This window comes from Solanum verrucosum, unplaced genomic scaffold (genome assembly GCF_900185275.1).
Source record: "Solanum verrucosum unplaced genomic scaffold, falcon-dt-bn FXZP01000238.1, whole genome shotgun sequence".
Lineage (NCBI taxonomy): Eukaryota > Viridiplantae > Streptophyta > Magnoliopsida > Solanales > Solanaceae > Solanum > Solanum verrucosum.
In genome coordinates this window covers 4,536,914-4,552,866 of record NW_026020630.1, presented here as the reverse complement: position 1 = coordinate 4,552,866, position 15,953 = coordinate 4,536,914, and the positions used below count along the sequence as shown (strand labels likewise).

At 36.6% G+C, this 15,953-nt stretch overlaps 1 protein-coding gene across 1 annotated transcript; it reads right to left on the bottom strand.

Annotated features, from left to right (window-relative positions):
- Positions 1-1,602: 1,602 nt before the first annotated feature.
- Positions 1,603-15,953, bottom strand: LOC125811929 (uncharacterized). The gene is made up of 15 exons (XM_049491473.1): positions 15,837-15,953; positions 13,891-14,430; positions 12,335-13,528; positions 11,899-12,226; positions 11,215-11,470; positions 10,915-11,131; positions 9,843-10,195; positions 9,234-9,746; positions 7,349-8,543; positions 6,800-7,141; positions 6,435-6,672; positions 3,169-5,852; positions 2,592-2,737; positions 1,869-2,137; positions 1,603-1,628 (listed from the first exon to the last, which is right to left on the bottom strand). Exons 1-15 carry the CDS (start codon positions 15,951-15,953, stop codon positions 1,603-1,605), a joined length of 8,418 nt encoding a protein of 2,805 aa, XP_049347430.1.

The window sequence follows — 15,953 nt, the reverse complement described above, 5'->3', positions numbered from 1 at the left end:
CATCACGTAAGATGAATGTATCTATTTGTTCAATCTTATACAAGTGTAAGTGTCTACTTATGCACACTCAAAGTTAGAGAACATAGATGTTAGATGAAACCAAATTGAATGGCAAATTTATGTATTATGTCATACACAAATAAACCTTTTAACTTGACTTCAACTGACATTTATGCCCTCCAACTTTGAGTGTGTACAAGTAGCCACTTGCATAAAATGGAACAAGTAGATACACACGTCCTACGTGAAATAATACATGTAGGACGCCACATAGGACACAAAATTGTCATGTAGGACGAATGTGTCTATTTGTTCAATTTTCTATAAGTTTAAGTGTATACTTATGGACACTCAAAATTGGGGGATATAGATGTCAGTTGAAGCCAAGCTAAATGACACATTTATAAATTATGCCGGTTTCAAAAGTATTGCCCAACAAAATATTGGATTTTTAAAAAAAAAATCTGAAAAATGGTTGCTTCATACCAAACAGACCCTTAGATTATTATATTTAGTTGGTTTAGTTAGGGTCAGAGATGTGGTTGCTGCTATATATAATCATCAATTGTACTCAAAATATATATTTTTTCACCAATAACCCTTGAGCTTTTATTTTAAATATAAAAATAAAATAAAATTTTGGAATTATGGATGACTAAATAGACATTAATCTTTCTTTCTCAATTAAACAGCTAGCCAAACAAGACAACAAGGGAAATTAGAAAATAGAAATTTTAAAATTTTATTGTTACGTTTTCAACCAATAATTTTATATCCCAACAACAAAAGTATATGAAATAATAAGATATTAACATTAAAAAGAAAAAAAAAATCTTGCTTCTGTTTGGGTCAACATAACACGTGAGATATTAACATTATAAAACAGATAAATTTATGTTTTTTTTATTAATAAACATGTTTATGGTGGGCATTATATATCCTTTTTATAAATCATTTGGAACCGCTAACATAGACAAATTGTCATGTTGTTTATTTAGATTCTAGATGGCCGATCATTGTTGATTTTCATTACTATGCAAATACCAATATTAAATCAAATAGATTCACTCAGTAAAAACAATTTTTTAGCGGTAATAAATATACACTTTTAACACTAAATTGACTGACATTGGTTAATTGTCATTAAATCTAATATTGGTATAGGTTTTAGGAATATTTACAAAGAGTACTAATTGCTTTAGCGACAATTAAATTATTATTATTATTATTAATTAATTGCTGCTAGAAAATCATTTTTAATACAGTGATTATACAGGATTTTATGTATGATGAAAAGCCATTGTTCTTACGTATTAAATTACGATTTCTTTTTTCTTTTTGCACGTACGATATATAGCAAAATAACCCTCAAAATTAGATGTCACGTATAATGTTTATTCAATCATGTTTTTATATATTCAAATCAAGTACTTTAGGCTCCAAAAGAAAGTACAATATATATACTACAAATAAATGAATCTTAAGTTGAATATACTATCCTGATATCACAACAAAACAGTCTCATGCAAAATATGGATCTTTTAGACTATGGACTTAAGTTTCCTTTCGAGTAAATTGAATATCTTATAAGAAAATATTAGACTATAGATAACAAGCTAGTGTTTTATCTGCAAGGTTGAACAATATACGAGTAAACATTAGACCCGTGATCCAAAAAGAACAAATAAGCCCGTATCACATTCATAACACACAAAGCAACCACATAAAATAGTTCACTTAACCTTCCTTGCATTCACAGCATTAAGATTGCACAAAAAGTGAAGAAAATCATAAAAATGAGAGCGCTAATCCTATACTCCCTATATTATTGCATCATGGTTTTTATTTCTTTTTTCCTTTTCCTTTACCTCTTCCTTTTCCCTTTTTGGAGTTGTTGAACTTGCCCTTCCCTTTTGGTTGTGGTGGCTGTGGCTGCTTCCTTTCAGTAGCCTTGTTACTGCTTTCGGAATCGGTGGCAGCCACAGACGGCAACACAATCTTCTCATCAACAACACACACTGTATTGCCTTTTTCCTTCTCTGTTGGTACAATGCATTGGTTCAATAAAGCTTCAATATTGGGCTTTCTTGACAGCAAGCTCTTCAATAGTTGTTCAGCTTTTGCTACTTCCAAATTACTGTAAAGCATCAATGCAACAATTCATCATCAAGAGTTTTAATTCCAAAAAAAGAGAAAGAAATGGAACTACTGCCTCAACACACTTAAAGATGTATGTGTAAGCGTGACGACAAGTAGTTGGAACAAAACATTTGTTAATAGGATGACAACAATGACATACTAGTGTAATCACACAAGTGGGGTCTAGGGAAGGTGATTCGTATGCAGCCTTACCCCTTACGTTGTGGAGGTAGAGATGTTGTTTCCGATAGGACATTACTATAAAAGAAAAGGGCTCAAAAAAGGATTACATCAGGAGCTAAAGCCATAGTTCCTAAGATGGAATGCTTTTAGCATGAAAGAAACTTTTTGAAATGGATATATTTTGAACGTCCTAAACAACTTTGGAAGTGTACATCTAAACAAGAGTGACCTATAAATGCAAGTAGCACGATGGTAAGAAAGCATCATACCTAGTATCCAAAAATGAATGGAGGTGTTGCAGCTCTTGAAGCATACTTTGCACTTCCTCAGCCATGTCCTCGCCAGCGTCAGGCTTCGTCAGCTCAGGCAGAGTAATGGCAGCAGTCAAGAACTTTATGTGCATATTTATTTCCTCCTAAAAAAAAATAAGTTTAGTACCTTAATAATAATAATTCATAAACAGACACTCTAACTTGGCATCTGCGGGCAAGTAAGCACTCCAACATTGAGAGTCACGTCTAGAGATATTAACTCGGTCACAAGTCCCAACTAACAAGTAAACACTCCAACTCTTTCCCACTATGTCTCATGGACACCTGACACAGATGTGACACATAAATTTTGGAGATGCATGTGTAGATTATCATTTTGTAAGTTGAGCGTTCAACTGAAACAGTGGAATCAAGTTGAGTTGAGATGTCTAAATGTCCTATGCTTACTTGCCAGCTGAGGCTAGGTTGAATGTCTATTTACGTATTATGCCTAATAATACAGTAAATATTTAATCCTTACCTAGAAGACACCTTTACAAGTTCCAAGTTATAATTAAAAGAGAACGAGGATTACCTTCATCTTCTGAGCGACAGTCGAGGCAGTTCCATCGTTTTCACTGCCAATAAGCTTCAAAAAATCAGATACTTCATGAAATAAGTCCCAATTCACTTGTTGCAGACTCTGCTCTGGCGGAGGAGAGACTTCAGAACATGACATTGTCAAAATCTTTGGTTGGTCAGAATAATCCGAGGAAGAAGTAGCATCTGGATTAGTCATGACTTTCGAAACTGTGGAATTAGGAGCTTGTGACGCATTTCTAGCCGGAAACAGCAAGTCAAAAATGTCTTCTATATTGCAGTTTGTTCCCAACTGCACATGAATGACATTAGGAAGCTTTCTGGTGGTATTCTCACACAGGTTAACACACAAAAGAGGATCTCCAGCAATTTGAAATGCTTCCCCGATTTCACTGATCTGGAAGTACCTCCGCTTCAAACATGGAAAAAGAATGCCATAGAAATACTTTGGAAGCTGGTTCCTAACATCGTTGTTTCTGAGCACACAGGAAAGAACATCATAGTATTTCCCACTGTTCACACACAGCAAACATAGGACAACAACCAATCTCATAACCAATAGCTTATAGTATGCCTCAAAATTTATCCCCGATCGTTCAATCCAAAGAGCTGTACTGCCTCTATCGGAAAGGAATTGTTGTACCATCATAAGAACAGAATGATAAAACTTTTCCAAAGACTCTTGGTTAATAGCAACCTTGGAAGTGTGTAGGACCTCAGACTGCTCGGAAATCAGCCATTCCACCAATGATGATTTTGTAGTGAAAAAGACCCCTTTAGACTGTGACACCAAAATCAAAAAGCGCTCAACAAGATACAAGAAACAACCAGGGGAGATATAGTCACTTTCTCTGTTCCAGTTCACAATATAGGTATCTTGTAATGCTTTATAAAATTTCTCAACTAATGTAACCTCCATAGCTTCACTTCGAATAACATCTATAGCTACATTGTTTGATGAAAGAACTTCACGAGACTCGGCAGTTTTTCCTCCACTGGCATTGCCTGATTGATACTTTTCCATTTTTGTCGCTCTAGCGTAGCTGAGAATTTCCATGAATGGTTTCCATGATTCTGTTGGAACTCTATCAATAATTTTCTTGTACAAATCTTCAGATAGTTTTCCGGAGGCAAGCCATATGATCATCACTCTTCCAATCTGTCCATAGGTCAGAGGACCTCTGGTGTTAATATTTTGATGGATGAATTCTTGAAGCAAATCATGTGAAAGCTCAGTTCTCCTTAGTGAAATGATATTCTCCATCAACGATTGACGGGGGTCAAGAGGGAAGGCTTTCTCAAAGTATTTCGTTGACAGTTTCAAGGAATTCTGTATTTTCCACTCAAAACTCTTAGAATCAAGCTCCTTGGACTCACTTATAAATTTAGCAATCTCATATATGTTTAGAAGGCACATGCTTTGCCAGAAATGAGACTTTGAAGTTGCAGCCAACTTATATATGGATTCAAGAGTTTCAAGAACCTTCAAACCAACAAAAAGTAATTCGGTATGCCAGTGTTGTCGAGCAGCATAAATAAAATGCCGAGCATCAACAAATACAATCTTTTTGCTCCGCCGGATGAAGCTTTGGTGAATTTTTTTCACCCATTCAGCAGCAGGATGCAACAGTGCATATGTAACATTAAGATCATTCAATTGCTGCCTAGCACCAAAGTAATTTACGCAGAAATTACATAAGCTGTTATACTCTCCGAAGTTTTCAAACTCAAGGCCCTGGAGAGATTCTATCAGATCAAAGATTGTCTTCTTCCACAAATTCCAAAAGTGAAGCAGTGTCCTTACACTGACTTGGCTGCATAAAACCAATTCTTCTGAACTCATCACATTGGCTGATAAATTATCGTCCCAAATATACTTTGCCACGTTAGTTTCACAATGAACATCCAGTATTTTTCTACAACTCAAAATTTCACCGATTGAACTGTCACATTTCTGAGACGCGACATAAACGTGCTTCAAGCCAGACCAATCACTTGACTCGTTTGATAAAACTTTAACCACGGTGCACGTGGTTTCAGAATTGGATCCATGCATCGCAAACGACATGGCCTTTTCCAAAAGTTCCTTTTTTTCTGAAAATGACTTCAAAGGCCAACCTTTACCTCCTGAGATCCACAGAGAGTTAGAGAGAACATAGAGAAGAACAAGTGACGATGCCTTGCCAAAATCCCCATCCTTTGCTGTTATATCCGCTTCACGAAGAATATTCCCTTCCAGCCGGGCAATTTCTGCAGCTTCAGTGAAGTTCCCTAACTCTTCTTCTAACAACAGCAACTCATCAAGGCACCCCAGAGACTTCAACAAATTGCGTTTCATGTCAATTCTAGGGAATGCTTTCACAAATCTCATCATGGAAACTCGGTCGTTGAGCTCAAAATAATGTAATGCGCAATTGCTCAGGAACTCCTCCTCCATTTTGTCAATTTCAGTCTCTCTTTCCCCCACTGTACTACACTGAGCAGCATCGTGTTTCCAGTACTCAACATATTGCAAGCCCAAGTCAAAACACTTTCCTTTGGTGCAAACTGATAAGCACTCTGAGAAATAACTGCCTTCTGCATAAACTTTGGCAGCCTGCTCATAGCATCCAGCCAGTGTAAAACACTCGGCGGCTTTAATCAGCTCAGGTTTTCCACACTTCTCCAAATAAATTTGTCCTGCGGGTAAGTTTAGAAAGTTAAGAAAACGATCAAAAAACAACATTATTTAGTCATGATGTAAGGTTACCGTGATGCAAAGCAAGACCAGGAAAAGATTCTCTAGTCATCAACTCAAAACACCATAAAAAGAATGTGAGTGAAGTAAAAAGTCAATAGAGGTTCTTTTTATATGACATAGAAATCCGTCTAGAGCAAAACCTTTGGGCCAACCATATTCTTCTCCACTTAATACTAGACATAGTTCATTTAGCACAAGACTCGAACTTAAATAAGTCACTTGAGGTCTACCTAGCATAGCAGTACAGTTCATTATTACTAACAGAAATGTTCGGAGATGTATATAACTAGAGCTCAAAATTGGATACAAGTATCTGATACTCCCTCCGTTTCGATTTCTTTGTCTGGTTTTTTACTTGATACGGAGTTTAAGTAAAGAAGAAAAAAAAATAATTGAAACAGAGGGAGTAAATGGAAATGAAGAAATGTTCTAATAAAAAACTTGAAAGGTACACAATTGAAGAGGGAAAGAAAATGCCTAGCAAGGAAGGAACTCTTGAGAAAGTAAACACCAAATGTTACCTGCCCGTTCATACTCCCTCAAATCATAAAAACATTCTGCTGCTGCCTCAAACCTCCCAATCGAATCAAAAATTTCAGCCGCCTGACGTAGGTAGGTGCAAGACTCTTTGGAATTCGAATCACGAATTCGCTCAGCAGCTGCCCTGAATCCAGCTGCCTTTGCCCTTTTCTCCCAATTCCTTTCTCCTGCTTTTTCAAAGCACATGATTGCCATCTCATAATTCTTTTCCCAAAAGAGCTGCATGATAACATCAAAGCACTTTATCACGACCAATTAATGCTCATATGTAAAGCAACACAAGAGAGAGATTTGAACAAATTAATTTGTTAATAGAAATAAGACGAGGCAAATCAACTGGACAAACCTTCACTCCCCTCGACTTCCACTCCTCCGGAGTGCTAGAAGTTTGCATTGCTTGTGCAAGTGAATCATCTATCTCCCTTGTTTCCACTAGACACAATCCTCTCCAGTAGTCAAACATAGGCTTGGAAAATTCTTCAACACTCTCACAAATCCATAACCTTTGTCTTGTTCGAGTGATGGCAACATAAAGCTGTTTTAGTTCAGAACACAATAGACTATGTCGTTCTTCACAGAAATTTGGGAAGGATATATCTACTACACCTTTTCCTTTCATAAACTCATATACCACTCTCCACTGATTACTAAGTGGCGATGACCCCAAAAAATTGTACAGCAGTACATCCTGCAAAAGATCAAAGAAGGAAATAAGATGATAAAGGTAAAGCTACCAACCAGTAGATGGGATGGGTAAATGAAGCAGTTATATTGAATATCATTAAAAACCTAGGCTACACATAAATATGTTGAATATCATTAAAAAGAAAACAGATTTGATTGATACCAACAATTGAAATCCCAAGAATAATAATTAAGCAAATTTAGGACTTACCTGAAATTCCAAACCCTTGCATTCAACAATAGTCAAAATAAGTGCTTGCCTTCCAATATAACCAGAGATTTCCTTCTTCGTAGATTCATCCCGCACTAAGATTACCTGCTCTGCACCAAAACCTATCAATTTTTCTCCAATACTTCCAGTATTCCCAAAAATAGTTAGAATTGCATTTTCATCAGCTCCGGGCTTCAACAATACCGGAGCCTCACCATAAATAAGACTTGTTTCAGGTTTCAAGAAATCAACAGAGTGAGGGAAATAATGACAAAGCAAATCAACTACACTCTGTGCTAGTTTGAGTACACCGGCATGTGTCCGGAAGTTCTGAAGCAACTGAAAAACAGGTGATAAATGTCCCTTGTCTTTTCTATGGGAAACTTCATCACCCTTTGAATCCATGACAAACTCGGTATAGAATAGATTCCTAATGTCTTCAAACCTGAAATCTATCCCCCTAGCAATTGTTTGTGCTGTATCACCAGAGAAAACAAATCCTTCTTCGACATTTCTACAAATATATTTGAACAACGCTATCTGTCTCATTGTGAGATCTTGAACTTCATCAATATACACAAAATCTACTTTGTCACCATCGAGATGCTGATACTTTAGCCGACTATGAAGATCATTAACCAAATCAGCTATATCATATTCAGCACGCTCCATCTTCATCTTTTCATAATCCTGAAAAATACCATATATTCTATCTCTTTTTTCTGCACTTATCGAAGAGACTCGATGTTCGGACATTGAAATATAATCCTCTTTGCTGAGTTTCCCATCATGAAAATCTCCTGATTTTAATCCTCCTTTTATATGAGAAAGAATTTCAGTAAACACCCTTGAATGATCAAGATTTTTCGTCAACACAGTATTGAAGTGAGGCCAATACGAGCTACAGAAGCATTCGTAGTTGACCTCCTTCTCTCTTATGAAGGATCTTAAAGCAGCTGACCTCAAACTTCTGTCTTCAAACAGGTCCCACTTCAAATGGAACCTATCAAAGTAGGAAGAACCTATTGTTCCATCAAGCATCAATAAGAACTTGTGAAATGTGATCACAAGAGGGTATTTCATGTAAGGAACGCCAATAAAAGAGTTCGGTAAATCTCTAAACTGTGTCGTCCCATCCAAATCATCAATCTCAAGCAAGCTGTTTTCTGCTGAGAAACTTCCACCACAAGCAAAGCTGCAAAATTAAGAATGCACACCTCTAAATTGGATAAAAATAAAAACTTAGTTGAAGTTTGTAGCCACAACACAAACTCTATTTGATGAAAAACATGTCCGAACTACTAAATCATAATCACATAAAAAAAAAACAAGCAGGTAAAAATGTGAAAACCTACGACTCCACCAGCTTCAAATCATTTAAACTAGCTCACCATATTGTCAATTTTATGGAAAGAGTTGTTATCATGTGAATACCTTAACTACCTTCCCACGTTCCTTCTTTACTTGTTTATATACAGATGAAAGAAATTCAGAAAGGTTAAGAACACGGACTTTTCTAGGTTGCAAATTTCTTTTTGACAATAAAAGATTTAGGAAGGTCAAGCAGCAGAAGATGTTCAAAAAAATAAATGGTAGCACTGCGTAATGGTTATGTCTTGGAATATTACGAGCACCTATAATTCAGATAGGATAAATGAACTAATGCCTGATGTGTAACTAATCGACATTACATTTTGAACTCTTACCCCTAGATCAAAGCCCTAAAGCTATAACTTCATGTTCCATAATTCTTAGTACATCTGTTCCAACGAAGATTATTTTACAATATTTAACATTACACTTCAGTTCAAGGTTTCAATACTCATAACTCATTAATAGTCAGCAAGCAGCTCCAGTAAACTCAGACAACAAGATTAGAACTCACCTTTTCAACTGAGAAATCTGCTGTTTGACAGCATAACAAAGTTTCGGACTAACAGTCACGAAAAGTTGACGCAGGGTTTCCCTGATAGCCTCTCCTACACATTGATTATCCTCATCTTGCTTCCCTGCTTTATTTAATCCTTCAACAGAATTGTGATGTTGTTGCTCCTTCTGCAATAACTTCATGGTCAACACTGTGGTTTTCCCCGTGCCTGAGCGACCGAGGATGAAACTGCTTCTACTAAATTGGATTATCTCCCTCTCTTCATTAGTAACTTCAAAAGGGAGATCTAATGCTTCACCATGGAGATCAGAGAGCAAATGATTGACAACACCAGATGATAATGAGTAAAACTTCATCAATAACAAGCTTTCACTGACTCTTGAATGTTCAACACAACTTCTACCATCTTCCGCACCAGTTGATTCATGATTCAATTGGCTCTCACTAGAAATGCTTTTATACTGACTTATCTCACGACAAAGCTTCCAAATCTTCGGAACTTCCAAGTCCCTGTACAAACATGAGAAGGTTAAAATAAAATTTACAAGAAACAATTGTCGTTCATTGTAATACTTGAATCTACAGAGCACAAAAGAATTAGTTTACCCCTCAAGACACTTCTCATTGCAAAGCTTAATGAATTCATCAGTGTACATTGAAAATATGTTATCAAGACGTTTCAACAACTTTGCAACCTCCTCCAAGGGTAATACATCCCAAACCCTCAGCACTTGAGTATAGGTGGATTCTTTCTGAATATCAATAGAGCAAACGACAAACAGGCCTTCAACCTTAAATTGTTTTACAATTTGAGATGAGCTCTCAGAAATTGAATCCACATTCTTTCTCTTGGGACGCCATCCACTGGCCAGCTTAACCAGAAGATTTATCACAGACTTCCTCAAGCGGGAGGACGTTAGCTTCACAAATGATTTTCTAAAATTGTCACTGAAGAGTACCTGAGCAACAATGTGGAAGATGATTCACCAGGAAGGCCAAGTAGACTAATAATACTGTTGTATAAATCAAAAGAATGTATTTATGTGTGACAAATAATACTGACCAAAGTTTAGCACCTTCAATGAGTGAAGCCGACACTAAGAAAGAACAAACTTATAAAATGGACAAAGACAGATGTTTGCATTGACTATAACTGATGCAAGTAGAACACACAAAACTTAGAATTATAGGTGCACCGGGCCAGGAGGAAGTATCGTGGTAATGCTACTGCAAGATGTCACTATACAAGTGAAACACAATTTTTCCAAATGAAAAAGTGAGCCATAAGAAAGACAATATGCATAACCCGTAAACGTATCAAGCATACTACATGAACAAACAACCGGAAGGGGGTGGAAACACATGGGCCACCTGTGACAATAATAGTAGGTACAACAATCCAAAAATGAAATATTCCATCCTTAGTTAAAAACACTTTTAAAGATGAGATTGAAAATCAACTACTAATTTCTTCAGATTTTACTCGTTACAATAAACAACAGCAACATAGAATAAGGAAACATTATTTTCATGAAAATAGGCCATAGCAAATCCCACTTGGGGTTCAATATACAAGAAAAATAACAAGAAATGGAAAAAGGAGTGTTGCGGACCAAACACTCAAGTGTTGAATGTTCATGGTGCCATAACTCAAGAGAACTAAAGCACAAGATTGTACCTTCCATCTTTGAGATTTGAACAAAATACTGTCTGCATTAAGCAAATCATCCAGCTGATCATATTCTTTCTTAACATCTAAAATTGTTGTCCTCATGTCATTGTCTTCATCAGCATGAAAGAAGCACTGACGATCCTTAGCGTCGAGAACTAATGTGTGCCAGACAGAGTTGCTCTCAAGTAAAGTTCGCTCATTGCCAAGAATCCATAGACAATGCCTACAAGAATAAAACCCTGAGATGCCAGCTTATAAGAATAAAGATTTTACAGAGATGAAACAACCAAAAAGATTGATCCATACCGAGCCCTGGTCAAAGCAACATTAGTCCTCTGACGACTAAACAAGAAACCGATTGATCCACTTGAATTAGATCTCACAGTAGATATTATTATGATATCTTCCTCCCCTCCCTGAAATCCATCAACTGACTTCACCTTAACTTCGAAACCATCATGGGTATCATACCTCCGCCCAAGTTTACCTTTTATAGCCAAAACTTGTGCAGCATATGGTGATATAACACCAATGCTGAGTTTCTTCTTGGAGCTACTCCAAGCTGCAAACAAAGTATAGAAGAAGTTAACGAAACCAAAATAAAAAAACAGAAAAAGTGTTTAAGCTACAAAGAGCATCCCACCCATGCAAACCCCACAACAACATACCCAGTGTAATCCCACAACTGGGGTATGGGGAGGGCAAAATGTACGTGGACCTTACCCCTATGTTTGTGGGGTAGAGAGGATGTCGTCACAGATATATTCACTAAGCCTATGTTTCTTTTTGGTGGTTAAGAAATACAATTTAAGGATACCTCATGCACAATAACACTTGCTTATTTTTGCTACTCTTGGGACTAAACCATTCAGTACCATAAATAATGTTGATTTCGAGAAAGGTAGATGTGGTTATAAAGAAAATAGACAAAAAGAGAATTTCAGGAAAATTCTAACCACAAAATTGTACGTTTCGTTAGTACGACTATACCTTTAAACAAGCTACGCACCATCGTCATCACCAAGGCCACCTCAACCATATTCCTTTGGCTATGTCCAACATCATCCATTTCTTCTTTACCCAACGGAACATTTATAAAGGAATACGGGCCAAAACATCTTCCTGGAAGATATCTTTTCTCATACGTTTTATGCTTAACAAAAGGGGCATCAAGAATTTGTTTACAGTAGAAAGCTGAATTTGGGAATTGACTAATTGATGGATGCATGCGATATTGTACATTAAGCAAGTGTTTAGAATGACCCAGCGAACTGAGTCTTTCAAGAAGGCTCCTTCCATAGCCAGCTTCTTCAGAGAGCTGTTTAAGAGTAACAGAATTGTGTTTTTAAAAAAAATTATAGTGACAAGATATCGGTTGCACTTGCAATTCCTTTAAATCGCATGCACAAAAAGGCAGCAAACTTACTTGACTCTTAACTACTGCAGGCAGTTGACACTCATCACCCACCAAAACAGTATGCCTCAGACATGGTAGTTGAAAAGGTATGACAGATTCACACTCCTTCAATTGAGCGGCTTCATCAATGACTAATAAGTCAAAGGGCTCCATATCCAGTGAATGAAGCCTATACGAACTAGAAGCTGTGCAGAAAACCAAAGAAGCCTTTTGTATACAGAAGTCCCTAATCAACTCCTTACTCATTGCACTAGGAAGACTCAGTTCTCCGAGAGATTTGCAAACATCTTTCAGACAAACAAGGCACTGGCTTCTTAAACAAGGTAAGGAACACTCGCCCAAAAATGTGTCAGAAGAGACATCAATTGTTTGTTGACACGAAAAGAGTTCCCTCAGTTCTTTAGATCCAACATTCTCTTGAAATAACATTCCCTCCAAACAATCAAGTAGGGAGATAAGGCGTACCATTTTTTCAAAATTCTCCTCCCGAATAAGACATAACGGTAAATGAGTACAGAATTTGAACATGCATGTTCTCAAAGACGAAGCTGTTAAATTAAACCGTGATCTAGCAAAATCAATCAATGAACTGATTTTTTCTTTTTCCTTCCGAGCTTCCTCTTTATCAGCAAGTTTCTTCAGTTTGATCAACTCATTCTCAACATATATGTCATAATCAGAAACACAATCTTCAAGAAACCCGCACGTGGAACTTATACAGTGTTTCCAACCAGTCATCGGTCCGAGGCACTCCACCAGCCTATCAACACGATAATCAAGGTAAATCTCTGTAATATCTTGACCAATTTTTAGCCCGTGCTTATTCCCAAACAAGAGAACATCACCCAGAGGACAAATATCCATTTCTGCGGAAGGATTTTTAAATGATTCACTGATCAGTTTAAGTAACCGCGAAGCCACTTGTGTTACTGCTACATTTGTTGGGGCACAAGTAAGAGCTCTATACTTCATTTTCAATAGTATGAAGAGCATGACACTCGTAGTCTTGGTCTTTCCTGTACCAGGTGGTCCCCAAATGAGTTCAACTGAAGGCTTGTGACGACACTTCAACGAATCAAGAGAGGTCAAGATTGCCTCAGCCTGTGAATCATTCAACTTAGACAGCATATCACTAACAACTTCTCCAGATAGACCATCATTAATAGATGCACAACAAACGTTACATTTATCCTCGCCCTGTTTCTGCACACAAACAAATGTCTATTTCATCCTCAAAATGAACTAAGTGAAACAGATACTGAAAATAGGAAAATACAAGCACACATTCCAAATCCATATGTACACTCCAAGGGAAAAAAACAGCCATTGAGGCTGCATCTGGAAAAAAGGGCATGTCTCAATTTCTTTTCCAAGATGGACAAGGAACACACAGTTTTTTTTCCAGGTCCGACAGAAAAGTAAATATATCAAGTTATGAAAACTGTACAATGAGTAGTAGAGTGATGTAGTTGTTTACAGAACTACCTAAACTCGGGAGGTGACTCTGCATCGAGTCATTACGAAAAACGAGTTTTTTTTAGTAATTAAGAAGCAAAATTACTTACCTCATCCCCGCAGTACAGAACTTTCCCAATAATGTTAAAATTCTTTCTCATACTTAGAGCACGCCATACTCTCTTACTCGGTAACACATTTACCAAATACACTATATAGAAAGATTTTCGCATTCCCTCAGAAATCTCAATATCTCTAGCAACTTTGACTTTAAAACTAGTGGATGCAGTTAAATCATCATCCTCATCGTTAGTAATGCTAATTACAGATGCAAAAGTCCAATTCCATCCAAGCCGTATAAGGTCAGAAGCAGTTTCCGGTTTAGCATCTGAGATAATGACAATATCTCCAGGCAATGTTCGATAAGGCTCCTTTCCATCACCAGATAAATTCCTCCAATAGTCAACCTTAACATTAAAACATAGTGATCCAAGTGGTTTCTCCTCCAAGGAGATCAATTCACCAAAAGGTGCATTGTTTATGACTTCCAAAGAAGCAGCAATATCAGCCCGTGTTTCTTCCAGTAAAGGGAAGCCAAACGATTCCAGGTAATGATCCACTGATTCAAATGATTCTGGAATCTTCTCCACCTACAAAACAGAATTCATATAAGCAGACTCTAATACATGTAAAGATACGGCACATAAGTCTAACTCAACCCCAAAAGCTAGCTCATGAAAAGAGAATTTCCTAATCCCATATAAGAAGACCACCAGTTCATTCAGCAGTTAATGTGAGACTCTGACCAACTCTAACACTTGCAAATGAGTAAAATGATTTCCCTAGCTGAACTAGAAAAAACAAGTTCCACAATTGGCACCCACATCCACTCTTAGTGGCAGAGCTAGGAATTCTCACTAAGTGGGATCTGAAGAATTAAACATAACAACTAGTTGAAGGGGGTTTGACATCTTCTATATATACATAAAAAAAAATTGACCATGTATAAATAGTATAATTTTCTACCAAAGGGGGTTCGAATGAACCCCTTGACCACAAGCTGACTCCACCCCTGCCATCCTCTATAGCCCTTTTCGTCACCACCCCCATTCTCTATGGTGTTTGATTAGATTATATACAAATACTTTCGAAATAATATTTTCTACTTACACAACAAAATAAGTAAGAAAATCACTTATTTCCAAAAAAAGAACATTTCCAAATAAATATATATTTTCGTGAAAAACATTTTCCTTCATACCAAACACATTCTTAGAGAAAAATAATAATAAAAATATCTCTCTTATCCTTTCTTTTCACTAAAAGAGTAGATGAGTGACAAAACTATCAAAGATCAAGAATATCATAGGGAAAAAATGTCTCTAGAGTACAAAGAAATAAGAGACTGATGCAACTTCATGAGGAATATATAACATCTAGGCAAATTCCCTCTTTCCAAAGTGCAAACAGAACATTGTGCAAATCATCAAAAAACAACAACATATATACATAGTGTAGTGGGGTCTGGGGAGGATAGAGTGTATGCAGACTTATCCTACCTCGAGGCAGAGAAGTTGTTTTCGAAAAAATGCTCTCAACTCATGAGTCATGTGCAATGCAAAACATCAAATATGCAACATTCTCAATAATTTTGACAATAAGTTTCCCAATCACTAAACTTCATAGGATACTAAAATGCAAAAAAAACTTGTTGGTCATAATGAGCCTACAATCACGAAGTGGAAATTATTAAAAAAAAAAAAAAAAAAAATCTCCACTCCATTCTTTAGAGAAATAATCCCCCAAAAATAGTTGAAAACATATCCTCTTTTTTTTTTGTCTACGGTTTCAGCTTTTCACCTAACATGTCTAAGACCAAAATATTCATACACATTATAGTACATTCTACGATTTTTTAGCTAAACACCGTAACATTCAAAAGTTTTGTACTTTCTTAAATTTCGTGTCAAGTCAAAATCAAACAAACAGACAGTACTGAAACTCTTTCAAGATCACTTCTAAACCAAAATAAGTAACCAAAAAAGAAAAAAAAAACCTGATTTTGATATAGAGTATCATCAAGAATATCTTGTATAGACCATGAGAAGACCAAATCAATGAAGTCATCTTTAGGTCCTCCTTTCTTTTTCCCAGAATTACAACTTCCTTCCAT

Coding starts and splice junctions, on each gene's coding strand:
- LOC125811929 (XM_049491473.1), bottom strand. CDS start 15,953: ATGGAAGGAAGTTGTAATTCTGGGAAAAAGAAAGGAGGACCTAAAGAT. Junction 2,138..2,591: donor CATTCATTTTTGGATACTAG/GTATGATGCTTT, acceptor GATGCTTTACAG/TAATTTGGAAGTAGCAAAAG. Junction 1,629..1,868: donor CAAAAAGGGAAAAGGAAGAG/GTAAAGGAAAAG, acceptor TCAACCTTGCAG/ATAAAACACTAGCTTGTTAT.